The 26,386-nt window shown below is 42.0% G+C and overlaps 1 protein-coding gene across 1 annotated transcript in view; it reads left to right on the plus strand.

Moving 5' to 3' along the window:
- The window catches only part of LOC144592394 (A disintegrin and metalloproteinase with thrombospondin motifs 19-like), a 308,520-nt gene that overhangs the window by 16,773 nt on the left and 265,361 nt on the right, over nt 1-26,386 (plus strand). The window contains exons 3-7 of the mRNA XM_078396960.1: nt 3,906-4,068; nt 11,160-11,332; nt 13,273-13,356; nt 15,807-15,964; nt 20,016-20,059. Coding sequence (XP_078253086.1) covers nt 3,906-4,068; nt 11,160-11,332; nt 13,273-13,356; nt 15,807-15,964; nt 20,016-20,059 — 622 coding nt within the window. The remainder of the gene's footprint in view (nt 1-3,905; nt 4,069-11,159; nt 11,333-13,272; nt 13,357-15,806; nt 15,965-20,015; nt 20,060-26,386) is intronic.

Here is a 26,386-nt window from a genome sequence, read left to right on the forward strand (position 1 = left end):
GGGTAAGAATGATAGTTTTCTTTTTATGCTTCTCGCACATTTCTGCTCGTTGTCCTTTCATTTGGAGAAGTGGCGGATAGGAGAGAGGGGCGGTTAATTCAGTTATTCTACCAAGTGCAAGGAACAATTTTAAGGTAACAAAAATCTTAAAGGACGTGCACCCTAATGGGTCGATCACTGCAATGCTTCATTTTAGTGCCCTTATCACTGTTAATTAGAATGATAGGAGGTGTAATTTTGGGGAGGCAATCAAAATTGCTCTAAATTCAATATCATTTGCTGTTTAGTGCAAAAAGGAAAAAAGTTATTGATTGTGATTTTCCCAATTTAGTGGAGAGAAGGAAGTTTTGATCCACTTTGGCCAATAGAAGGCATCACCCAGTAGTTAACATTGGTATCTGTTCTTAAAAGTCATATTGCTTCAAGGACCGTTGTGTTTCTGTAGCTTTTACCAAATAATGCATCACAGTATTTTTGCTCCACCACAAGGGAGACAATTCCCATGCATTGTAATCTTTAGCTATAACCAACCCTGCCCTCATTAGTTGTATTTTACTAGTATAACCCATGGAAGTACAAAATAATGACATCTGAGCAGTTTTCACAGTGGCTCATTGGGTGGAAGGAGTGTAGATTTGAATTTATCATGCACATTTAACTATTTCTAAGAGGTAAATTTTAACAGTTGTTGGTTATGCCACCGGAGGGAGATGAGGCTTTATAAATTGTCTTTTGTTCCTTGCGTTAAACTTGGATTTGTGTTGACTATGGGTTGCAGTAGTTCCATTGATTCAAATTCCATTGACATCAGTGGAACTGACTAGATGGGATGAGATTACAACTAACAGGCAGTGGTCTTGCTTATACGTAATGCTGGTGGATAAAAAGATTCATTTTTCCTCTGATTTGGATATTTGGAAGGTTTAATGAAAGGAGAAGGACATCAGGAAAAAGCAGATCGACAGCAACTCGTAAAGGGATACCAGTGTTAAATGTCGTATGAAGTCAAACACTCATAACTAGAGAAGGGTAGCAAGGAGTTAAAAAGTAGAAATAGAAGTTAATTAGAATATATATTAACAATAATTAAGTTATTGAATAAATGCCTTGATCTTTAAAATAAGGGCATCGATTAGTTTATTCCAAACTGAAAAATAAATCTATTCCCATTGTGTTATAGTAAACTTCAAAGACATCTATATGTTTGAACTGAAAGAACAAAGTGCTGGAGAAACACAACGGGTCAGGCAGCATCTGTGGCAGGAAATGGATTGATGATGGTTCGGGTTGGGATCGTTCTTCAGACTGTTGGAGGGGAGAAAGCTGGAAAAGAGATGTAGGGGTGGCTCAAAGCCTGGCAAGTGATAGGTGGATTCAGGGGTGAGGGGCGGGGGGTGATTGGCAGATGGGCAGAGGCGAAATGGAGACAAAATGGTGTCTGATATAGAAAGAAGATGAGGAATAAAATGCAAAGCTGGAGGGATATGGGTGGGAATGGACAGGGGGGAGCTGAAAGGGGGGATAAAGAGGAATAGAAGGACTTGGCATTGGGAGGGGTGGGAGGTGAATGGAAGGAGGTGAAAAGTAAAAAGTGATGGGGGCAGTGGGAGAAAGGTGTGCATGTTGTCAGATGCTAGGGGAAACTCTCACTCCGCTCACACCACCCAAGGGAACAACCAACCCTTGTTCCTTTCCCCTCCTCCTTCCATTCATCTCCCCATTTCTTTTTAACCCCTCTTTTTCCTCTTCCCCTGTCCACTTGAACATATATCCCTCTCTCTGACCTTACTTTTTCTTTTTCCGTTATCATCTGACAGCCTTGTATTTCCATTTCACCTTCAGCCTTTGTTACTCTCCACACCCATTAGCTAGCACCCTCCCTTCACTCAACACCTTTGTTCAGTCCGCCTTAACCAACCTGATCTCCCTGTGGCTCAGCACTTCAACTCCCACTCCCAGTCTGACCTTTCTGTCATGGGCCTCCTCCATTGTCATAGTGAGGCCCACCGCAAATTGGAGGAACAGCAGTTCATATTTCACTTGGGCAGCTTACACCCCAGTGGTATGAACATTGATTTCTCTAACTTTAGATAGCTCCTCTGTCCCTCTCTTTCCCCTCCCACTTCCCAGTTCTCCCACTGTCTTCTTGTCTCCAACTACATCCTTTCTTTGTACCGCCCCCTCCCCGACATCAGTCTGAAGAAGGGTCTCGAACCGAAACGTCACCCATTCCTCTCCTGAGATGCTGCCTGACCCGCTGAGTTACTCCAGCATTTTGTGATGCCTTCAATTTGTACCAGCATCTGCAGTTATTTTCCTACTCTCCCTTCACATGTATTTGCCTATCTCATGTCAGGCTTTGCCCACCCCCCCCCCTTTCTTTGCCATCTTTCTACCCTCTGCTCTACCAGCCTGAAGAAGGATGGTGACAAAAAACATCACCTGTCCATTTCCTTCCATGGATGTTATCTGACCTGCAGAGTTCTTCCAACACTTTGCTTTGCTCAAGATTCCAGCATCTGCAGCCTCTGGTGCCTGCATCCATCTTTGAATGTCTTGCCAGTAGAAGTGTGATTAATGTGATCACCATATCAGTGACTTGTTTTAATTTGCTTATCTTGTATTTGTATCCGAGACAAGTTTTTAAAAATATAGTATTGCATCTTTTTATTGACTGCAGTTGGCGTGCAGGTACAACAGGCAGTGCAGAAAGCTAATGGGATGTTGGCCTTCATAACAAGAGGATTTCAGTTTAGGAGTAAAGAGGTTCTTCTGCAGTTGTATGGGGCCCTGGTAAGATCACATCTGGAGTATTGAGGAAAGATTGAAAAGACTAGGCTTGTATTCACTGGAGTTTAGAAGGATGAGAGGGGATCTTATAGAAACATATAAAATTATAAAAGGACTGGACAAGCTAGTTGCAAGAAAAATGTTCCCAATGTTGGGCGAGTCCAGAACCACACAGTCTTAGAATAAAGGGGAGGCCATTTAAAACTGAGGTGAGAAAAAACTTTTTCACCCAGAGAGTTGTGAATTTGTGGAATTCTCTGCCACAGAGGACACTGGAAGTCAAATCACTGGATGGATTTAAGAGAGAGTTAGATAGAGCTCTGGGGGCTAGTGGAATCGAGGGATATAGGGAGAAGGCAGGTACAGGGTTATTGATTGGGGATGATCAGCCATGATCACAATGAATAGCGGTGCTGGCTCAAAGGGCCGAATAACCTCCTCCTGCACCTATTTTCTATGCAATGGATTTGTAGGTCAGTTAGCCAAAGGAGATAATTGGCTGGGTTTTTACTTAGTTTCTTTTGATATTGTCCTGCTGCTGCATCAATCCTTTGGTGTGTTCTCAGACCCAGGGCGACATTCCGAAGTGTTGCCATGTGGGAGGTTTGAAATTTGTGATCAGTCTGGGAAATGAAGTGGAGAATGTGTGTTCATCCATCAAAGTGAGGAATTAACAACTGGAGAATGAAAGAGTTTTCCGCCTGTCACTCCCTGACAAAATCAAGGAAATGCAGGTCAGGTGTAACATAGGGCAAATGCAAGGAAGGATTCCCTTTCTTACGGCTAAACTCCAGAACATCTCCCGCTGTTCCAGCGCGACCTTTCCATTTCAATTTTGTGCCATGGCCTTGGTTTGCTTTGAGACGCAAATTTAGACCGTGCAAACATATTTAACTTTTGATCTTATCAGCTGCCAAGAGAAGAAGGAGACCTTTATCCTGTTTGACTGTGCTGGATCCAAGCCTAAGTCTTAGTGTTGAAATGACAGAAATCTAATACACTTTGCCATCAAGTCACACAGTGATGCTGTGTGTCTAAAAGGAGCACATGCAGTAGATTCACCGATATATAAATGTCAGACGTCATTTATGTTCTTTCCTACTTACTTTTTTCAGATGGGATTTATTCAGATTAATGAAGAGTTTATATTTATTGAACCGCTGAATCACACCATGGCTGTAACGGGATATGCACATCGCGTATACAGAAGGAAACGATCGATGGATGAAAAATCTGCTGAAAAGCAGGCATCGCAAACTTTATGTGGAATTTCTGCAGGTACACTTCCAACATAATCTTTGGGCTCTACTTGAATGCTGTGCAGATGTCTGATGGTCAACTAACTTTTCCGTATGGTCTTGCTAATTTATAGCCAAGAAAGCACAGTTTGCAATATGATACTTAAAGTGTTTAACTGACATACTATTTTCTTGCTCTTTTAATACAGGTGCAAAATGTTTTATTTTAAAAGGATTAACACATATAAAATAATAGGTAGAAGACTGTAATTTGTATGTGCTAAGGGTTCATTTACTAGTAATTACTAGGTAATTTCTTGGTATGCAAGCATGGGATTTTCACCTTTTCTCTTTTTTTACTGATTAGAGTGATGTTCTATTTTTGCTTTCAATATTTATTTAGATCAAGCTCCGAACTGCATAGATATTAAAAATAATGCTTGGTCTCCGGATTAAACAAAATCAGCAGTAGCTGCAAAAATAGACACAAAGTGCTGGAGTAATGCAGCGGGTCAGTCAACATCCTTAGTTTTAGTTTAGTTTATTATTGTCACATATGCCGAGATACTGTGGAGAGGTTTTGATTGCGTACAATCCAGTCAAAGAAAAAACGATACATACAATCAATCTGTCCACAAGGATAAAGGGTGCATTTAGTGCAGGATATAACATTGAAGTTTGATTAAAGATAATTCAAAATGTCTCCAATGAGGTAGATGGGAGGTCAGGACCTCACTCTAGCTGTTGAGAGAACTGTTCAGTTGCCTGATAACTTGGATAGGTTATCCAATGATGCTGTCTGACCTGCTGAATTATTCCAGCACTTTGTCTTTTTTTTGTAAATCAGCATTTGCAGATCATTGTGTCGCTCAGTAATCATAATAATTTTATCATGCTGTATCTAGTAAATTATCATTGCATGGCATGCAAAGATGTTTCTGTCTTGAATGTAAACCTCATGATGTTAGTGATTTATGGTGAGGAAGCATTACAGTAGGGTAGGGTGGCAAATGTGCCTCCCTAAAAAATCATTAACAACCCAAATAGACATTAGCTCCCACTACCACTGCTAGTTTTATTAATTTCAGATATATTTAAATAGTGGGATTTAAAGTGTCGGCGATGAGTCTGAAGAAGGGCCCGACCCAAAATGTCACCTATCCATTTTCTTCACAGAGATGTTACTAACCCATTGCATTACTCCAGCATTTTTTGTCTATCTGTGGTATTTCAATTCCCCAGCTGCCCACCCCTCCCTTTCTTTTTCTCCTAGCCCCTATCTCCCCTGTGCCCTATCTGGACCCACACCTATTTCTTCCCTCCCCTCCCCTTCCACCTACTTTCCTTTCTCTAGCAAAACAATTTGGATTAGATTGCACAGCTTTTGCTTCCTGGTATGTAGTGCTCGATTCCCTGCTTACTCGCTTCTGCAGTGGACATGCACCGGCATTGTAACAGAATCATTGCCATACTGTGGAACAGATTGTGTTGCCTGCAGTTTATGTTTAGTTTAGTTTAGTTTATTGTCATGTGTACTGGGGTACAGTGAAAAGCTTTTGTTGCATGCTATCCAGTCATCGGAAAGAAAATACATGATTACAATGAAGTTATTTACAGTGTATAGGTATATGATAATGGAAAAATGTTTAGTGCAAGGTAAAGCCTGCAAAGTCTGATCAAGGATGGTCCGAGGGTCACAAATGAGGTACATAGTAGTGTAGGAAAGAAAACTGCAGATGCTGGTTTAAATCGAAGGTAGACACAAAATGCTGGAGTAACTCAGCAGGTCAGGCAGCATCTCTGGAGAGGAATGGGTGACGTTTCGGGTCGAGACCCTTCTTCAGTCTGTTCCACAGTATGGCAATGATCCTGTTACAATGCCGGTCGGTGGCTTGTTTCTCCACTTGGCTGTAGGTTTTCTCGGCGGTCGTCAGCGTTTTGGATGCGAACACGATTGGTTCTTCCTTGCCGTTCTACGCCGTTTGTGAGATTACAGCTCCAGGTTGTTCAATGGTGCGCACATTTGACTCTGCATTAAAATTTGATAAGCAAGTCAACGCTGTGGTAAAAGCCAGCTTCTTCCAACTTCGAACCATAGCTAAAATCAAACCTTTCCTTAAATTCGACGACACAGAAAAAATTATTCACGCTTTCATTTCCTCCCGCCTAGACTACTGCAACTCCCTATACACTGGGATCAGCCAATCTTCCCTGTCCCGCCTGCAACTGGTCCAAAACGCCGCAGCGAGACTCCTGACGGGTACTCGTAAAAGGGACCACATCACCCCGATTCTGGCCTCTCTCCACTGGCTCCCTGTACGGTACAGAATCAACTTCAAGCTCCTCCTATTCACGTATAAAGCCCTAAATGGACACTCCCCCCCCTACATCAAAAATCTTCTAACCCCCCTCTCTAACTCCAGGTCCCTCAGGTCGGCCGACTTGGGGCTACTCACTATCCCGCGGTCTAGGCTTAAGCTCAGGGGTGACCGCGCTTTTGCGGTTGCAGCTCCTAGACTGTGGAACAGCATCCCTCTCCCCATCAGAACTGCCCCCTCCATCGACTCCTTTAAGTCCAGGCTCAAAACCTATTTCTACTCCCTAGCGTTTGAGGCTCATTGAGGAGGCGCTGTGAACTGTTTGCGTGCTACTGTATGTTTCATTTTTTTTCCCATTGGAACCTAATCAGATGTACAGCACTTTGGTCAACGTGGGTTGTTTTTTAAATGTGCTATACAAATAAAATTGACTTGACTTGACTTGACAAAGTCGAAAGTGCCGGTATGAACTTGCCATAGTAGTTCACCTTGCCAATGAAGCTTTCAAGCTGCTTCACCTTTTCGGGCGTCGGCAATTTCACAATGGCATCTACTCTTTCTTCCGATGGCTTCAGACCACTTGCCGAGATCACATGTCCGAGATATGTGACCTGTTTTTGGAAGAATGCGCACTTATCCATGCGCAACCTCATGCCGTAGCTGTTCAGTGCCGTGAGGACCTGTTTTAGGTTCTGCAGGTGTTCTTCCTCTGTCCGGCCCGTGACAATGATGTCATCCAGGTAGGTGGCTACATACGGAATTCCGGCAACCAGATTGTCGACCAGTTTCTGGAAGATGGCCGGTGCCGGTCCAAATGACAACCGTGTTGATCACGAGCAGGTTTTTTGTCTCGTCGTCCAGTTCCACTTGGAGAAACGCGTCGGACTTGTCCAATTTCGAGAAGTACTGTCCTCCTTGCAGCTTGACGGACAGCTCGTCCACTCTTGGTATGGGGTGTTGATCAATGTGCAATTGCGGGTTTACAGTCACTTTGTAGTCGCCACAGATGCGCACCTAGCCACAAGGTTTCTGAATGACAAGTATGGGTGTGGCCCATTCTGAATGGTCCACATGGGTAATAATTCCCATTTCTTCAAGACGGCAGAGTTCCTTGTCAACGGCGTCCATCCGACTGAACGGAACTGGTCTTGGTTTGAAGAACTTAGGGACGGCATCGTCTTTGAGTATGAGCCGTGCCTTCATCTTTGTGCAGTGCCCGAGTCCAGATGTGAAAACGACCGGAAACTGGTCAAGAACCTTCTGCAGGTTGTTCTCACACTGTGCACAGCCATGATAACTATGTACAAAACATCTCCCTTTGTCCTGTGTAGCGCCACCTGCTGCACAGGAGGAGCAACGGGTCCTCCCACCCCACACAGTCCATCAAACATCACAGGTCGGGACCCTTCTTTAGACTGATTGTGAGTGGCAGGGGGAGGTGGACGAAAGTTGGAAGAGAGGAGGGGCAACACAAAGACTGGCAGGTAATAGGTAGATACAGATGTGGGATGCATCGAGTTACCTGGTCCTCAACTGGCCTTTGCATCCAACGCATCATCCTCTGACATTTTCATTATGAGTAACGTGGTATCACCACCAGTCACGTCTTCCCATCCCCATCCCTTTCCGCCTTCTGCAGAGACTGCTCCCTCTACGACTCCTTGGTTCACTCATCCCTTCCCACTCAAACCACTCCCTCCTCGGGGTAATTTCCGCAGGAGATGTAACACTTGTCCCTATACCTCCTCCTTCACCTCAATCCAGGGACCCCAACAGTCCTTCCAGGTGAGACAGGTTCACCTCCTCTAACCTTATTTACTGCATCCGGTATTCCTGATATGGCCTGCTGTACATTGGCGAGACTAAGCGTAGACTCGACGACTGCTTCGCCAAACATTGGCTCTCGATCCACTTAGGCCTACTGGGGCTCCTGGTTGCTAACCATTTTTAACTACTCACCCATTCCCATACTCACCCATTCCCAAGGCTGCCTCCATTGCCAGAGTGAGACCATGCACAAACTGGAGGAACAGCAACTCGTATTCAGTTTGGGTAGCTTACAACCCAATGGTATGAACACTCAATTCACCAATTTTAAATAACTAACCCTCTCCTCCTTCTTCCCCTACCCCTCCCTTTCTTTTCCCCGCCCCCTTTTTCCCCTGTGCCCCACCTGGACCCGCACCTATTTCCCCCCCCCCCCCCCATCCCCTTCCACCTATTTTCCTTTCTCTACCTTCACGATTCTTAACTGTTCAATCGGTTTGTCTCACACCCCGTGCCTTTTCATCTCTGAACTTTGTCCAACGATCTACCTATCAACCCCCCCCCCGCCCATATCCATGTATTATTTGTCAGGCTTTGTCTTGCCTCTCCTTTCTTCCAGCTCTCTTCCCCCACCTTCATGCCCCCTCCCCTACAATCATTTTGAAGAAGGGTCTTGACTTTGTATCTTTTCCTATCCAGCTGGTTTGGTTAAAATTATTCCAAAATCTTTTTCCTAATAATATGATGTCGTCAGTATCTATATACTGTAAGATATAGATGAGAGATATTTCAAAGAATGCAAGGTGAACAGTTGTAAGATTCTGACCTTTGGATAATCACATTTGTGACTGCTGTATTTATGTTATCTGCACTTAAGCAATGCAGATTGTGATCTGAGGAAGAAAATGGCATGAAGACACAATTGTCCTTTTCATGCTTCATGCTTTCATGTGATGTGGGAATAAATGTGAATAAGTTGAATCAGTCCAACTGACTATGTATCACACAGCTCTGTGTAATTTCTCTTTACCTGATGTTTCAGGAACACCAATTTCCTTTTATGTTAGTTAAGAAGAACAGCATCTGAATTAATTTCTTTATGAGAATGTTATATCTGTTGGTGAAATCATTAAACTCAGCACATTACTCCATCTAGATTTGATAGAATAAAGTATGATCGTTAGTCTTAAGCAGTTAGTAGAGTGCTATAGGCCAAAGTCTTTCACGACAGAAAAAAATATTCCCAATTATGTTTCTGATGTTTCTTAATATTTGAGGTGGCTTAAGAGAACATCCAAGGTATTTATTAATCTTGCAGCAATCTTAACTATTGTGTGACCAATAGACGTAAAAAGTTCCTTTCGCTAGACATCTTTGTGATTCATTTAGTTTAGTGCAGAAATACAGGATATTCATCCGACCGAGTCTGCGCCGACCAGTAATCCCCGTACATGAGCACTATCCTACACACTAGGAACAATTCACAATTTTTACCGAAGCCAAGTAACCTACAAACCTGCACAAATTTGGAGTGTGGGAGGAAAATGTAGTTTCTGGAGAATATCCATGTGGTCACGGGGAGAACGTACAAACTCTGTCCATCCCGTATACAGGATCGAACATGCCTCTCTGGCGCTGTAATGCAACATCTCTACTGCTGCACCACTGTGCTGCCCTCTATTCATATATTCCACAAGGCACTTCTTCAACCTTTCCCTAAGAGATCTACCTGAATAAGTTAATTCCTGCATTTCGATAGGAGAACTGCTTGCATTTCTATTGCATAGGTGGCTAGGTTATGGTTGCTTTTGAGATGTAGTTTGATTTAGGGATTGCTTGCTGATGTGTGAAAGTATGCAGTTTACATGCTGGTTGGTATGCTTCTAGCTGTTGACTGTGTGATGGAGATTTCAATATTATTTCAATGCCCAGTCTCTCACCAGATTCATAAAGCATTAAATCTCCAAGTGCAGACTGATTCAATCTGCTGTAATGGCATGTTTTGGATTCACTGGTCACAAAGTGATGAGGGAAAATAAAACAATCACTGAATTATATCCCTCCGTACTTTTGACTGATTTTATGAATCTGGTAGTAATCTCTCTGATGTCCCATCGAGTGCTGCTTTTATCTGCTATATCAAGTCCTGAAGGTAGAAATAATTGTAGCAAATTGCAAGTGCTCTTTTAATGAGTATAGGTTCTGGGTTGGATTCATTGGAGAGATTTAAGGGCAAAAATCTAGGCAGATAGGGCAGTGTTCTCAGGGTGCTACACTCTCAGAACTGCTGCCTTTCAGATGAGACATTAAGCTGAGGTGAGGCTCTCAGTGCTCTTAAGTTGACTTAAAAGATAGCCTATCACTATTTTCAAAGATACATTTGTTCAACTGACAGCTTTACTTTCAGCTCCAGGGTAAATCAATCATTTCTTTTTAACCTCCAGGAAGGATAGCAAAAAGATGTAGGCCACAAATTATCTCACTGCAGCTGTTAACATTCATTTGTTTTCAGCTGGTTTTATACAAAGGTAGTATTTTAGCTGTCAACTGTTGCAATGCGTACTGGAAGTCCTGCTGGGATGGCAAATGAGCTGCAGCCTTTTGGTGTAAGGTGGTGTTCGAATGCTCATCAAATTAGTTTAGTTTAGAGATACAGTGGGGACACCACCCCTTCATCCCACCGAGTCCGTGCCGACCAGCGATCCCCGCACACTAACACTAACACTATCCTACACATATTAGGGACTATTTCCAATTTTACCAAGCCAATTAGCCTACAAACCTGTACATCTTGGGAGTGTGGGAGAAACCGGAGCTCCCGGAGAAAACCCACACAGGTTATGAGGCGAATGTACAAACTCCATACAGACAGCATCCATAGTCAGAATCAAACCAGGGTCTCTGGCGCTGTAAGGCAGCAACTCTGCCGCTGCGCCCTCTGCTGCCCTAATTGCTTCAGAATTTAATCTCAATGTCAAAGAAATATGGTATTGCTTTTTCTGCTTGTTATGACCATTGACATTTTACCAAGAACTTTCCTTTATAGATAAGAGGAGACCCAAAAGCAAAAGACAATTGGAAAGAGGAAGAGGCCGGAGATACACATATAAATTATCTCCTGACTATAACGTGGAAACTCTTGTTGTTGCTGACACAGCAATGGTCAACTATCATGGAGCTGATGCTGTCAGGAGATTTATCCTGACTGTTATGAATATGGTGAGAATGAATTCCAGCTAATTCTTTAGAATTATATGCATGGCATTGTTTTAAAAAAAGACCTTCAAAGCTAACTGCAAAATTAAGTGCTTATAAAAGTGGTGGAAGCTGAAAACATAATAGCATTTAAAAATGTACCTAGATAAATACCACATGGCAGTGGACTGAGATCTGTGAAATGGAATTCAGCAAAAAACCTGTTTTGGTTGCTGCTGGTGAAGTGGTTTCCTCTTGGCTTGTAAACCTCTCATTTTTATTACTCTGCAACTCAGTTCAGTTGCCTTCAAGTTTTCCCCATCAATTTCTCAAGGAGTAGGTTTGAAGTAGACATTCAGTCGACCAGGGCATTGTACTTCAGGTCAGAACACTTTTGTTCAGTGAGAGGAGTTTCCAGGCCAGGGGTTTTCCCACAACTGAGCAGAATAGTTGGACGTGGGGGGATGGTGGGATGGGGGGGGGATGGGGGGGGATGGGGGGGATGGGGGGGGGGGGGGGAGGTAGCATTGCACGATCTGCCCACCTCCCACTAATGTCTCCCTCCTGGAATCATGTTCAGCACAGACATTGTGGGCCAAAGGGCCTATTCTTGTGCTGCATGGTTCTATGCTCAATGATGCAGGAACACTTCACAAATGCAGTTTGGAAAAGCTTTCTGAAGTTAATTGGAGAAGAACATCAATTATGGTTCTTGTCAGTCATGCCCAAGTCTCACAAAAGATTAAAAATAAGCATGAAGGAGCACTTTATGTGACCTTTATGTGCATATGTGGTTATTTCTGGCATGCTTGTTGTAATTCTGTTCAGAATCAGTACTTAACAGCATTTAATTACACACAGATCTATTCACTCTTCTTGAAATACAAACTATTTACACTGTCCATTTGTATGAAAGATGTAGAATCTTTGTCCTGGGAGTAATGGTGACTTTCAATGCTATTCCCATCCTGCCACCCCATCATTTTTGTGTCGGTTGATTCATGTTCTTTAAAAACTTAAACTCCTTATTCCTCACCCCACATTATATTTCCATTCTGAAGAAAAGAAAGTGTCCAACAAACTATTAGTTCCTGATGGAAGGAAAGGTTAACATTATTATTGTGAACTTTCATCAATAAATAATTTTACGTTTTGAAGGAACTGATCAAATGGTTAAAGATGAATACAGACCAGAAACACTCGTATGAATGTAAATTCGCCGCATTTAGAATATTCTGTTCAGTTCTGGGCACCTTGTTATAGGAAAGATATTGTCAAGCTTGAAAGGGTTCAGAAAAGATTTGTGAGGATGTTGCCAGGACTAGAGGGTGTGAGCTATAGGGAGAGGTTGAGTAGGCTGGGTCTCTATTCCTTGGAGCGCAGGAGGATGAGGGGTGATCTTATAGAGGTGTATAAAATCATGAGAGGAATAGATCGGGTAGATGCACAGTCTCTTGCCCAGAGTAGGAGAATCGAGGACCAGTGGACATAGGTTCAAGGTGAAGGGGAAAAGATTTAATAGGAATCTGAGGGGTAACTTTTTCACACAAAGGGTGGTGGTTGTATGGAACAAGCTGCCAGATGAGGTAGTTGAGGCTGGGACTATCCTAACGTTTAAGAAACAGTTGGAAAGGTACATGGATAGGACAGGTTTGAAGGGATATGGACCAAGTGCAAGCAGGTGGGACCAGTATAGCTGGGACATGTTGGCAGGTGTGGGCAAGTTGGGCTGAAGGGCCTGTTTCCACACGGTATCAGTCTATGACTCTATGTATGGAAGGTAATATGTCAGAATAAATTTAAAATATTGAAATTCCTTGTCCTTTGGATATTGTTATTGCTATCAGGACATTTTCGCTAACATTCTTTTTGTTACATTCCAGTTGTAAATTTGACCTGTAATAGTGATTAATGTTTTTAAAGATCTACACATCAGCTTTAAGTGCAAATTCTTTCTTTTTTAGATTTTCAATCTATTCCAGCATAAGAGTCTTGGCATTCAGATGAATCTTCGAGTGACAAAACTTGTTCTGCTTCACGAGAGTCCGGTAAGAAAAATACTGATTAATACTGGAGTTAAAGAAACAAAGTGTCAGTTTGTGTAGGATCATATGTTGTAGTGAAATATGGATGAGTGCATTGCAGCTGCCTTATAATTTAAACCTGCTGATATCCTTGTGTGTCTCTTAAACTGCTTGTCCATGCATGTCTGTGTTTGTAGTATTTTTCTCAGAATATGTCCAAGATGTGTACCTGTCCATTAGTCAGCAAAGTGGTAAGAATCCCTCGACTCATTAATTTGTTCAGAATTGTAAGGTGCATTCTTATACACGTTACTTCTAATATTCTCGCAAAGTTTGATTTTCCTCCTGATCTAAGCTAGCAATAAATTAATTTTATGTGGTGGGGGAACTACTTAACATTTGGAACGAGTTGTATTGTTTTACTTTATCATTTTCCTTGGCTTTAAGTTCTCAGCTGATCGGGGTAAGAATAATATCATCAATTAGCACTGGATCTGTGTAGGCTTTGTTTCTTGTCCAGTCATTTGCCTCATGCCAGTGATAAAACACACAGTCACTGATATATAAATAGCCCATTTTTGCACTCTCCAACAACACCACATGCACGTGTGATGCTATCAACATTTCTGAGTTCAATAGTAGTTGTCAATTAGTTGTTCTCATTTTGATATTCAATTTCTCTACTTTTTTTATTCAACTGTTTTATTTCCTTTAACTTGCATTTTGCTGGCCCTTGGTGGGAACCGCCTAATTGAAAATGGCCCAGGCCTTGTGAAGAGACCTTCCTCAGCATTAGAGCCATCTAACCAGCGTCGTCACTGAACTGCTTTGACAGCCGGGGAAGGCTGCTTCCCCTAAGTTCAACTACTCAAAGTCAAATCTATCAAACATCTTTAATTTTATTTATTATTGTCGTGTGTACAGTGAAAAGCTTGAATGTGGCCTTCATGAATATTCAAACTCTATTGACAATCAATTAAAAAAAAAATTAATGGAAAACTTTAAAAAATAAATAAATGTTAAAATATCTAAAGAGTTTTGGTTACATTAGTTAATCAATTCAAAACTGAAGTATCTGAAACATACAAGTATATCCAGTGCCTTTCATTGAAACAAACTTTGTCATTGAATGTGATTGAGATCTGACCAACTGCAAGTTTAGTTGGTTGGTCTCCCAGCATCAGTGGTGGGAATCCATAAGATATTTGCAATCCACCATGGACATCCAATATTGGAGAGTGTGGACTTGCCAGTGTAGATCAGTTGTGTGTTTGGGCACAAGTGATGAAATTTCACATCGTTTTTGAGGTAAATGCTAACAGTCCCAAGTGGTGACATGCCCATTCATGATCGGCACTCCTGAAAAAATAAACAGCAACAAGAGACCAAGTATACGGGAAATATATATTTAAAATTTTTGATTCAATAATGTTTCAATCTCTTTATTGACAATGTAATTTTTTTTTTAAACTCAGCAACAGGTAACTTTAAAAGCCTTGATGTACAAATAGAAACATAGAAAATAGGTGCAGGAGTAGGCCCTTCAGCCCTTCAAGCCAGCACCGCCATTCAATATGATCGTGGCTGATCATCCAAAATCAGTACCCTGTTCCTGCTTTCTCCCCATATCCCTTAATTTTGTTAGCCCTAAGAGCTATAATCTAACTCTCTCTTGAAATAGCATCTTGACTTAAGGATAGGGGGTATGGGGAGAAAGCAGGAACGGGGTACTGATTGAGAACGATCAGCCATGATCACATTGAATGGCGGTGCTGGCTCGAAGGGCCGAATGGCCTACTCCTGCACCTATTGTCTATTGTCTATTGTCTATTGTCTATTGACTGCAGCAGCAAAATTAATTTTGAATATTTAACAAATTTAGACTTTGTTAAAACATATCAAAAGAGCCTGACAATTTCATTGTGAAATGAAATATAACTCCATAAATATTAATTCACAAATAATACAACAGGCTAGTTGATGACATCATGTGTCGGAAAGAACTGCAGATGCTGGTTTATACCGAAGATAGACACAAAAAGCTGGAGTAACTCAGCGGGTCAGCCAGAATCTCTGGGGAGATTCTTCCCCTCCAGAGATACTGCCTGGCCCGCTGAGTTACCCCAGCATTTTGTGTCTATCTTTTCTTTTGAGATCATTTGAAATAACTTCTTTCTTTCCCTGTTGATTAATGAAGAGTTCAACATGTTAAAAATAAAACAGCTGAATTTAGTGTTAATCCATTTTAATTTTTAAGGATCATTGTTACCCTTTGCTGATACAATAGTGGGACCTGCGTTTGAGGTTGAAATGAAGGCATACATGTTGTGGAGCTGAATGTTATTTGATCTAAGCTTTAAATATCACCAGTTGCACATGTTTCAATTTTCTACCTCAGGGTCTTATTCCTAAACGTATACTAGAGGAAAAAAAAATGTGCTTAAGTTAAATTAACAATTATTCTTTCTTTACAGGAAGACCTTTATATAGGTCACCATGGGGAGAAGATGTTGGAAAGTTTCTGCAAATGGCAGCATGAAGAATTTGGCAAGAAAAATTATTTCAATAGTGATATGTCCAGCAGTTGGAGAGAAGATTTACCTGCCATTGATTCAGCCATCCTGATAACAAGGTAACACTGGCAAACAGCAGTTACTTTGATTGACAATCTTTTGGACAAGTGTAGATTGATTAAAGAAAGCCAGCATTCATCAGTTAAAGGACAATTGTGTTTAACTTTTTAGAATTTTTGCAATAGAGCAAAAAAGGTATCTTTTAGAATTTTACTTTAACGTTAGCGGTTGTTGAATAAAATAATGTTGATCTGGTGTCTTCAAAAGATTTCTGAAAGTGATGCATACTAGACTTGTCATAAAGATTGAATTAAAGAGCACAAGCCGAAGTGCTGGAGTAATTCGGCAGGTCAGGCAATCTCTCTGGAGGACAGGGATAGGTGACATTTTGGGTCAATAGACAATAGACAATAGGTGCAGGAGTAGGCCATTCAGCCCTTCGAGCCAGCACCGCCATTCAATGCGATCATGGCTGATCACTCTCAATCAGTACCCCGTTCCTGCCTTCTCCCCATACCCCCTCACTCCGCTATCCTTAAGAGCTCTATCCAGCTCTCTCTTGAAAGCATCCAACGAACTGGCCTCCACTGCCTTCTGAGGCAGAGAATTCCACACCTGCACCACTCTCTGACTGAAAAAGTTCTTCCTCATCTCCGTTCTAAATGGCCTACCCCTTATTCTTAAAATGTGGCCTCTTGTTCTGGACTCCCCCAACATTGGGAACATGTTTCCTGCCTCTAATGTGTCCAATCCCCTAATTATCTTATATGTTTCAATAAGATCCCCCCTCATCCTTCTAAATTCCAGTGTATACAAGCCTAATTGCTCCAGCCTTTCAACATACGACAGTCCCGCCATTCCGGGAATTAACCTAGTGAACCTACGCTGCACGTCGGGACCCTTCTTCAGATAGAGAGCCAATCAGTTCCCCTGTAGCGACACTCTCCTCCGCCTTGCGGAACTTGTCAAAAGTACAAGCGCTTTATGTTGTACTCGGGATTCTAGCATCTGCAGTTGCTTGTGTCTGTCTTGAATAAAAGAACAGTAGCAGCATAAAGTGAAAATTGACTGCCAGGCAGGAAATGGAGAGGAGTAGGAGTTGCTTGTTTTCAGACTACAGAATGTTCCTCCGGAGTCATTTCTGGCAATATCTTGTTTGTTTGGGGGAGAGAGGAGGGGAGAGGATGAGGAGGGGGGGAGGAAGGGAGGGGGGGAGGACGAGGCGAGGGGGGGAGGATGAGGAGGGGGAGGAGGAGGAGGGGAGGAGGAGAGGAGGAGGAGGAGAGGGGAGGAGGAGGAAGGGGGGGAGGAGGAAGGGAGGGGGGGAGGATGAGGCGAGGGGGGGAGGATGAGGCGAGGGGGGGAGGATGAGGCGAGGGGGGAGGACGAGGAGGGGGAGGACGAGGAGGAGGAGGAGGGAGGAGGAGGAGGGAGGAGGGGGGGGAGGAGAGGAGGAGGAGGGGGGAGGAGGAGGGGGAGAAGGGGGGGAGGGGGGGAAGAGGATGTGGGGGGAGGAGATGGGGGGAGGAGAGGGTGCTGCACCAATGCAGGAGAGGTTTGGGCCAAACGGGTCCACTTGGTCTAGTACTCAATATAGATTAATAACTTGTATATGGGCATGGAAGACATAGTTTTCAAATTTGTTCACGGCATAAAATTTGGTGCGTATTTTACTGAGAGGAGAAATGAATAAACCAAGAGGATTTGGACATTCGTGTAATGGGCATATTAGGTTTAACGCAGAAATTTGGCAAGCATTGCATTTTACTGTGAAAACCAAGTAGACGCAATGTGAACTAGAAGGCACAATTGTAAAAAGAATATAGGAACTGAGATCTGGGACTATGAGTAAGAATAAATTGTTGAAAGTGGCAGGGTAGAATTGGATGATGTGAAGGCCTTAGAAGGAGTAAAGAGATTTAAGTTGTAATGATCCCATGGTTGAGAGACTTAGTTAGACTGAAGAAGTAGAGATTGATCTTGTTGGAATAGATGAATTTGAACAAAAACCCTGTGGTGAATGTTAAATTCACGAAGGAGCCACACAGAGTAAAATAGTGAGAAGCTGTTACGCTTGGCAGAATAGTTAAGAATCAAAGGACATGATAACATCTCGAAAGCACGTGGAGATAGAAATTGAAATTTATCGCTCATTTTATGGGCTTTGGACAGGTGTAAAATTTCACTGTTTAGCTGCCCAAGGCTTTCTTTAAATTTAGAGGTTGCAGCAAGCAGTGATGTTAAGATAAAATTCCAAGTTTCAGGAAAGCATTGTTATGTAACCATTAACTAATGGTATTCATTTCTGATTGACTTGTTATAGGTGGTGCAGTAAAACGACAGAATTATACTCTGCTACTTGAAAATAGCTCTGAACTTTGATGGTGCAATAGAAGAAATTTTATAAACTATTGGCAGGACTATAAGGAACTGGGAAGATATAAATAGATAAGCTAAATAGATGGCAGGTGAAAGATGCAATTTGCACATGGAAATAAATTGCATTTGAAGAATAAATAAAGAATGGGTGGCACGGTGGCGCAGCGGTAGAGTTGCTGCCATACAGCGCTTGCAGCGCCGGAGACCCAGGTTCGATCCCAATCATGGGTGCTGTCTAGACGGAGTTTGTACGTTCTCCCCGTGACCGCGTAGGTTTTCTTCGTGATCTTCAGTTTCCTCCCACACTCCAAAGACGTACAGGTATATAGGTAAATTGGCTTGGTAAATGTAAAAATTGTCCCTAGTGTGTAGGAAAGTGTTAATATGCGGGGATCGCTGCTCAGCGCGGTCTCGGTGGGCCAAAAGGCTTGTTTCCACGCTGTTTCTCTAAAGTAAACTAAACTAAATAAATAAAGAATATTCATTCAGTGTTTTAACTGTAATTGTTTTTTGTTTTATCATATCATATCATATCATATATATACAGCCGGAAACAGGCCTTTTCAGCCCACCAAGTCCGTGCCGCCCAGCGATCCCCGCACACTAACACTATCCTACACCCACTAGGGACAATTTTTACATTTACCCAGCCAATTAACCTACATACCTGTACGTCTTTGGAGTGTGGGAGGAAACCGAAGATCTCGGCGAAAACCCACGCAGGTCACGGGGAGAACGTACAAACTCCTTACAGTGCAGCACCCGTAGTCAGGATCGAACCTGAGTCTCCGGCGCTGCATTCGCTGTAAAGCAGCAACTCTACCGCTGCGCTACCGTGCCGCCCTAGTTTTGTTTGGGGTCCAGCTACCCTAAGGCATGATTAGAGAGATTTAGAGGTTAAAATAGAAATCTTTGGAAGTTTTAATGTGGATGTCTAGAAACTGGCTAGGACCTGCAAGTTTGCATTAACCATTGGTAGTGTAGCTGGTAAACAAGTGTTTAGTTTGCGGGACACTACAAAGAAATTGAGTAGTGCTTCTCGAAAATAGGTGCAGGAGGAGGCCATTCAGCCCTCGAGCCAGCACGCCATTCATTGTGATCATGGCTGATCATCCACAATCAATAACCCTTGCCTGCCTTCTCCCCATATCCCTTGATTCCAATAGCCCCTAGAGCTCTATCTAACTCTCTCTTAAATCCATCCAGTGATTTGGCCTCCACTACCCTCTGCGGCAGAGAATTCCACAAATTCACAACTCTCTGGGTGAAAAAGTTCCTTCTCACCTCAGTTTCAAATGGCCTCCCCTTTATCCTGAGACTGTGGCCCCTAGTTCTGGACTCCCCCAACATTGGGCACATTTTTCCTGCATCTAGCTTGTCCAGTCATTTTATCATTTTATATGATTCTGAGTTAGTCTTGTACAAGGAAAGGGACCAGGTCAGTCTGAGTGAATGTTATATCTATGGGAGGTTGCAAAGGATATTGGCCCGAGGGTGAAAATTGGAAAGGTGCCAGTCAATGTTGATCAATAATCAGGGTGGATGAAAGGGTGGTTCACTAGTAGTTAAGCTGGGTTGGAGATGGGGGTAATAGTCAGAAGGGTGCTGGTGGTTGAGGAGTGCAATGGTTACACAAGGCTATGGGTTGGGGTTCAATAGTTAGGTGGATATGATCAGCAGTTAGGGATTATATATTCTATTATTATATTATTACTTTCATTTTCTTTTCAGAAAGGATTTCTGTGTGCAAAAGGATGAGCCTTGTGACACTGTTGGTAAGTGTAAATATGTCAATGCATAAAAATTTAAGACATTTAGAAATTAGTTTTTGTTTCATGCGTTGAATGCCGATGTTCACTGTAACCCACTGCTAAAAAAGGACTCCATTGACATGAATGGAACTGAATTTCGGAAGTGATGTGAAAGCACTACCAGGCCATGTATTCATTGCACGTAGTTTGACAAATGTCCATGGTCCAGTTTCAGCTTTGAACTTTGTGCTTATAAAATTCCTGTTGTTAATATTGCAATAGACAGGTACACAGGAAGATGAATCCTGCTGTATGTGAGGGATATCCAAATTGTAACTCTGTTTCAAAAGCACAAGTCAGCCACATCTGGTGCTTAGAGGAAATCTTTTCCCATAATTGCTTGGCACTTTGCCATATGTAACATTATTCAGATTTAGAATTATTGTTGGAGAAATATGCACGTCCTAAAGTTACATGTAAGCATTTGACAGGTAACAGGACATTTATTATGCCCTTGAACAAATAAAATCGACTTGGACAGAATTATCTATAAAAGCTGGGTGATTTAATTGGCAATGTCATTTTAATTGATTCAATGGACATCTTATACATATTATCCATGTGCTTTACATGTGTGCATCCACAATTCTTTTTGATGAAAAATGCTGTCTGATGTTCTAATTTGTATAACACAGAGAAATATACAGAGACCTTTCAACCAAGCTGCCATGTGCTTGGTTGAAAGGTCAACTTACACTTCAACAGTACAGGAGGTCTAAAACACAAAGGTCAGAGTTGGAGAATTAAAGTTACAAAGAACAAAAGATCTTTGAAGAGAGTCCAATTTGCATTTGGTTGTTGCAATGTAGAGAAGGCCACATTGTTAGGAGCAAATATCATAGTCTGCACTGTGGATTTGTTTTCTAATTAGAAATATGAATTGTTGTGTTAGAGCTTGGAGAAAAGAATGTCTAGTTTGTTCCACAAATTAGGAATATTTCAGCAAATATAAGTTTCTTCACATCGCATTTTGTTGGCTCATATCTTAATTGTTAATTTGTGAAATAACCATCCATGTGCATTTGACTTGCATTGCTATGTGGAACAAGTGTAATAAATGATATTTACATATTGGTAGTCAGTTATGTTGCTTTGAATGCAGTTTAGAAGTTGCATTGGGCAGCATAATAAGCACTTTCTTAATAAAATTGTGGCTTGCTGCTTTCATTTATAGTGCAGTGAAAGAAAAATTGGATTACTGTGATAGATTTTGGCTTTACATGATCTTCTTTCATGTCCATCATCTATGTTTCAAATGTTACATCACTGTCAGAGTCCGTCCTCAGAAGGGCGCAAGCTTCCGGCAACAATCAGTGGGAGCCATCACTTGTACAATAGATGACGGTGGTAGCAGAATTAGCTCGGGACACTTCCAGTTTCCAGCCCTGCGACGTGGACGCTTCTGCTCTGGGGCCACTTTACATGATGGTGTTAAGCAGATGTTGACATTTTGCAAACCAGTCTACATATCAACTGATTTTTATTTCCTTTGACTTCATAATGGGGAACGATGTAAAATGGGCTGCAAATGTGCATTCACCCATTTGACGTGAGGCCACATCTAATGATTAGGTAAAGTGAAGGTGATAGGTTAATTCTCCTGGCAGTAAACTCGTGTTTGATCTAAAAACAGAAAATGCTGGGAATATTCAGCCGGTCAGGGAGCATCTGTGGGTAGAGAAACAGTTAATGTTTCATGTACATGACCTTTCATCAGAACTGGGAAAAGATAGAAAACGCGTGTTTTAAGTTGCAGAGAAAAAGGAGGGGTGGAGATAAAATAAAATGCAATGTGTGTGATGGAGTAGAGAAAAATCCACCTACTCTGCAACTTTTTTGAGTTCTGATGAAAGATCACAACTCTGAAACATTCACTTAGTTTCTCTCTTCCACAGATGCTGCCTGACCTGTTGTGTTTTTCTAACATTCTGTTTTTATTTCAGATTTCCTGCAATTGCAGTTTTTCTTTTGGCTCTGTGTTGCTTTGAGAGACTGAGACTGCAGTCACTGTATTTTGCCACCAGAGCCTGACATTTTACCACTTGCCCAGAGTAGTGGAATCGAGAACCAGAGGACATAGGTTTAAGGTGAGGGGGGAAAGATTTAATAGAAACCTGAGGGGTAACTTTTTCACGCAATGGGTGGTAGGAGTGGGAAAGGGTGGGAGGCAGGTCCTATTGCAATGTTTAAGAAACATTTAGACAGGTACATGGATTGGACAAGTTTAGAGGGATATGGGCCAAACGCAGGCAGGTAGTGCTAGTGTAGATGAGACATGTTGGCCGGTATGGGCAAGTTGGGCCGAAAGGCCTGTTTCCATGCTGTAAGACTCTATGACCTCAGCGCCACTTTGTTGCCCTAACCACATTATCATCCCTTGATTCCTTTAATATTGTAAAAATCTACTTGTGTTCTCGGAGCAGAGAATTGTGGTGAATTTACTCAACTGTGGAAGTTGCCAAAGGAGGAGATGTTTTCTTTAGTTTCTTCATACATTCATGGCAAGATCAACATTTGTAGCACATTACTAGTTTCTCAATATTAGCTAATTTCTTATTTACAGACATTTCAGTGTTGCTGGTCTAAAGTCATTTTGGCCAGAATGCAGATTGGTGGCAAATTTACCTCCCTGCAGCGCATTATTGAACCAGATAATTTTCTAACAATAGACAATAGACAATAGGTGCAGGAGTAGGCCATTCGGCCCTTCGAGCCAGCACCGCCATTCAATGTGATCATGGCTGATCATTCTCAATCAGTACCCCGTTCCTGCTTTCTCCCCATACCCCCTGACTCCGCTACCCTTAAGAGCTCTATGTAGCTCTCTCTTGAATGTATTCAGAGAATTGGCCTCCACTGCCCTCTGAGGCAGAGAATTCCACAGATTCACAACTCTCTGACTGAAAAAGTTTTTCCTCATCTATTTTTTTCCTCTTTACATACCTAAAAAAGCTTTTACTATCCTCCTTTATATTATTGGCTAGTTTACCCTCGTACCTCATCTTTTCTCCCCGTATTGCCTTTTTAGTTATCTTCTGTTGCTCTTTAAAAGAGTCCCAATCCTCTGGCTTCCCACTCTTCTTTGCTACGTTATTATACTTCCCTTTTATTTTTATGCTGTCCTTGACTTCCCTTGTCAGCCATGGGTGCCTCTTACTCCCCTTAGAATCTGGTAGATTAATAGGCCCTAATTCTCCAGCGGCCTTGGTTAGATGTGAGTGCATAACGTTATAAGGTCATGGATTGTTCAAATGGTTTTATGTCCGTCAATGCCAATTCCAGTGAGGTTGACAGGGTCAGGAGGAGCGCACCGAATGTTCTTGTGGGGCAGATGAGCTCCAGTGGAACATCTTCACCACTCAAATGTTGCATGGTGGCTGAAAGTGTTCCAAACCTCCTGTCCAAATGCCTTTAAACTCTGTAATTCTCCCTCCCTCTACCACTTCCTCTGTCAGCTTGTGCGATATCATCACCACACATGTTCTTTAGCTGGGGTATCTGAATCGATTATCCAGTTAAACAAAACTCCATTGCCATCATTCCTTCTATTACTGAGCAAGTTTCAAGACAATTGTCTTATCTCTGCTTTCTGATGGCATTGGAGGACAAAATCTGATACCCTCATGCAGTAGTTATCGTGAAACAAAGCTCTGCTGATGTCTTATCCAATTCAAAGTAAGTCGGGTAGTTCATATTTTAAAATGTGACATTTGGTGAGAGAAATGTGTGCTCTCTGCTGACTACAGTGTTAAAATGTTGAACTTCTTGGAGGTGCTTGAAGAAGCTTGAATCTTTCCCTAGGTACCCTTAAATATTGAAACTTTAAAATCTTGTTTTAAGCTGCTGACAGGCTTGTTAAAGACTATAATCTTTAGATTCCAACAGACTGAATAGACTTCACCAAATTACAACCCTTTCACCAGGCCATTTTGTTGTTTAATCAGATGTTTGCAGCGTTTGGCTTTGCTGTTGGCACAAAATACTTGGATTTGGAGAATACCTGCAGAGAACAATGAGGAGCAGAGTTACTTACTTTGAACCTTTCAGTATTTTGGCACCGGGCTGCCTTTCATTAAATGGATTGTGATAGTTTATAATGAGCCTTTGGCAGTCACCTTTACGAATGATGTAATTTTCCATCCCGTTAGACTGTATTGAAGAAGCAAGTAAGTTTGCTTATAGGTGTAGCCCGTGTTTTTGGCACAGCAGAGGATGATGACCACAAGCGCAGGATAACATTATGTTTGTGTATTCTTAACTCATCTGCTCATGTGCTACTGCAATTGGTGGGACACCACCTGCCCCTTGTCAGACCATGCATCAGTTGAAGTAGAGTGTAATGTATGTCCACAGAATCACAGGTCAGCCACTTAGAACTTGGAACAGCTATCATCATTTTAAAACTTCATTAGTAGCGCAGCTAATAGAGCCATTGACTCGCAGGTTTAATGATGTGGGTTCAATTCTTCCCTTGGGTGCTGCCTGCATGGAGCTTGCGTGTTCTTCCTGTGGCCATGTGGACTTCCTTGAGTACTCCAATGTCCCTCCACATCATAGGTTGGTTGGCCATGTGGTGTGTAGGTAAGTGCTAAGGGTTGGTGGGGAATGTGAGGAGACTAAAATGGGGTTAGTGTAGGATTAGTTTAAAAGTGCTCGATTGTCAGCACAGACTCAGTGGGCAGAAGCGCCTGTTTCCATGCTGAATAACTCTATGACTATAAATACATATAAAATTAAAGCAAGTATTCATAATACTTTCAAGGGCTCAAAGGAAAAAACACATTATCATAGGGGAGAAAATATTTTCAGGCACTATGCAACCTCTGAAAGCTGAAGGGTGACACAGTGGCGTATTGGTAGAGTTGCTGCCTTAAAGTGCCAGAGACCTGGGTTTGATCCTGACCAGCCTGTATTGAGTGTGCATGCTCTCTCTGTGACCATGAGGATTTTCTCTGGGTTCTCTGGTTACTTCCCCCATTCCAAAGACGTGCTGGTCTGTATGTTAATTGGCTTTGTAAATTGTCCTTCGTGTTCTAATAGTCTTAGGATAGAACTAGTGTCTGGATGATTGTGGTCCATGCATACATGGTGGGCCAAAGGGCCTGTTTCCATGCTGTATCTCTAAAGTCTAAAGAAAATATATACATGTGGGTTCATCTCCTCGAAAATTGGGTGTGCATCTACAGACTCTGGCAACTCCAGTGGAATTGGCAATGAAGGACACAAAATAATTGCAATCTTGATGTAACAGGTGCTAGTTCAAATATGGCGTTCATATGCATTAATGTTTAAGGGTACTTTGTTGATTTAACAGTTGAATAACAGAACATTACTTTTTTTGCTTACAATGTATGAATGCTTAAAGAAAATGACTGGAAGGTTGTAAAGTGTAAGAGAGTATCTCGAGTACGGAGAGTTACGGTGGTATTTTTACACTTTTAATAAGCTGACTAGGGGACTTGGTTGTTGTTAAGGCTAGACAGCAGAATGTCCGTATACCTTTTTTTGCAACTTTTAATAGCTGGTTCTGCATTAACTATCCCCAACTTCAGATCAGTTTCAAAGTCATAAAGGAAAGGTATTAAAATAAGCAAATATTTCCCGTCATTATAGAGTTTCCTGGAGTTTCTGACGTAGTCTGTGATCTTGTAGCATGTATGCCCATAAAATATTTGATCTTTTAACCACGTAGTAAAATGATTTCAATGGAAGAAAATGATTTCTAAATTATATTTGCAGTGGACACATTTGCTTTTTGAATGATACTGAAAGAATAACTTTGCATTTTTTTAGTTTCAGTTTAGAGATACAGCATGGAAACAGGCCCTTTGGCCCACTGAGGCCGAAAACCAATGATCCCCCATACACTAGTTCTATCCGACATACTAGAGACAATTTCCAGAAGCCAATTAGCCAACCAACCTGCACATCTTTGGAATGTGGGAGGAAACCTGAGCACCCAGAGAAAACCCATGAAGTCACAGGGTGAACGTACAAACTCCATACAGACAGTACCCATAGTTAGGATTAAACCCGGGTCTCTGGCGGTATAAGATAGCAACTCTACCACTGTGCCACCCTTCTAAAGTATCTTGATTTATAAAATATGTTCCAAAGCTCTTCAAAGATGCCTGGATGCTTCAGAAACACTTAGGACATGAACATTCATAAGTTCCAGGAGCAGAATTAGGCCATTCGGCCCATCAAGTATTTCTCCGCTAGACAATCATGGTTAATATATCTTTACCTCTCAACCACATTTTCCTGCATTCACCCTATAACCCATGGCAC

The sequence above is a fragment of the Rhinoraja longicauda genome, chromosome 3 (assembly GCF_053455715.1).
Source record: "Rhinoraja longicauda isolate Sanriku21f chromosome 3, sRhiLon1.1, whole genome shotgun sequence".
Taxonomy (NCBI): Eukaryota; Metazoa; Chordata; class Chondrichthyes; order Rajiformes; family Arhynchobatidae; genus Rhinoraja; species Rhinoraja longicauda.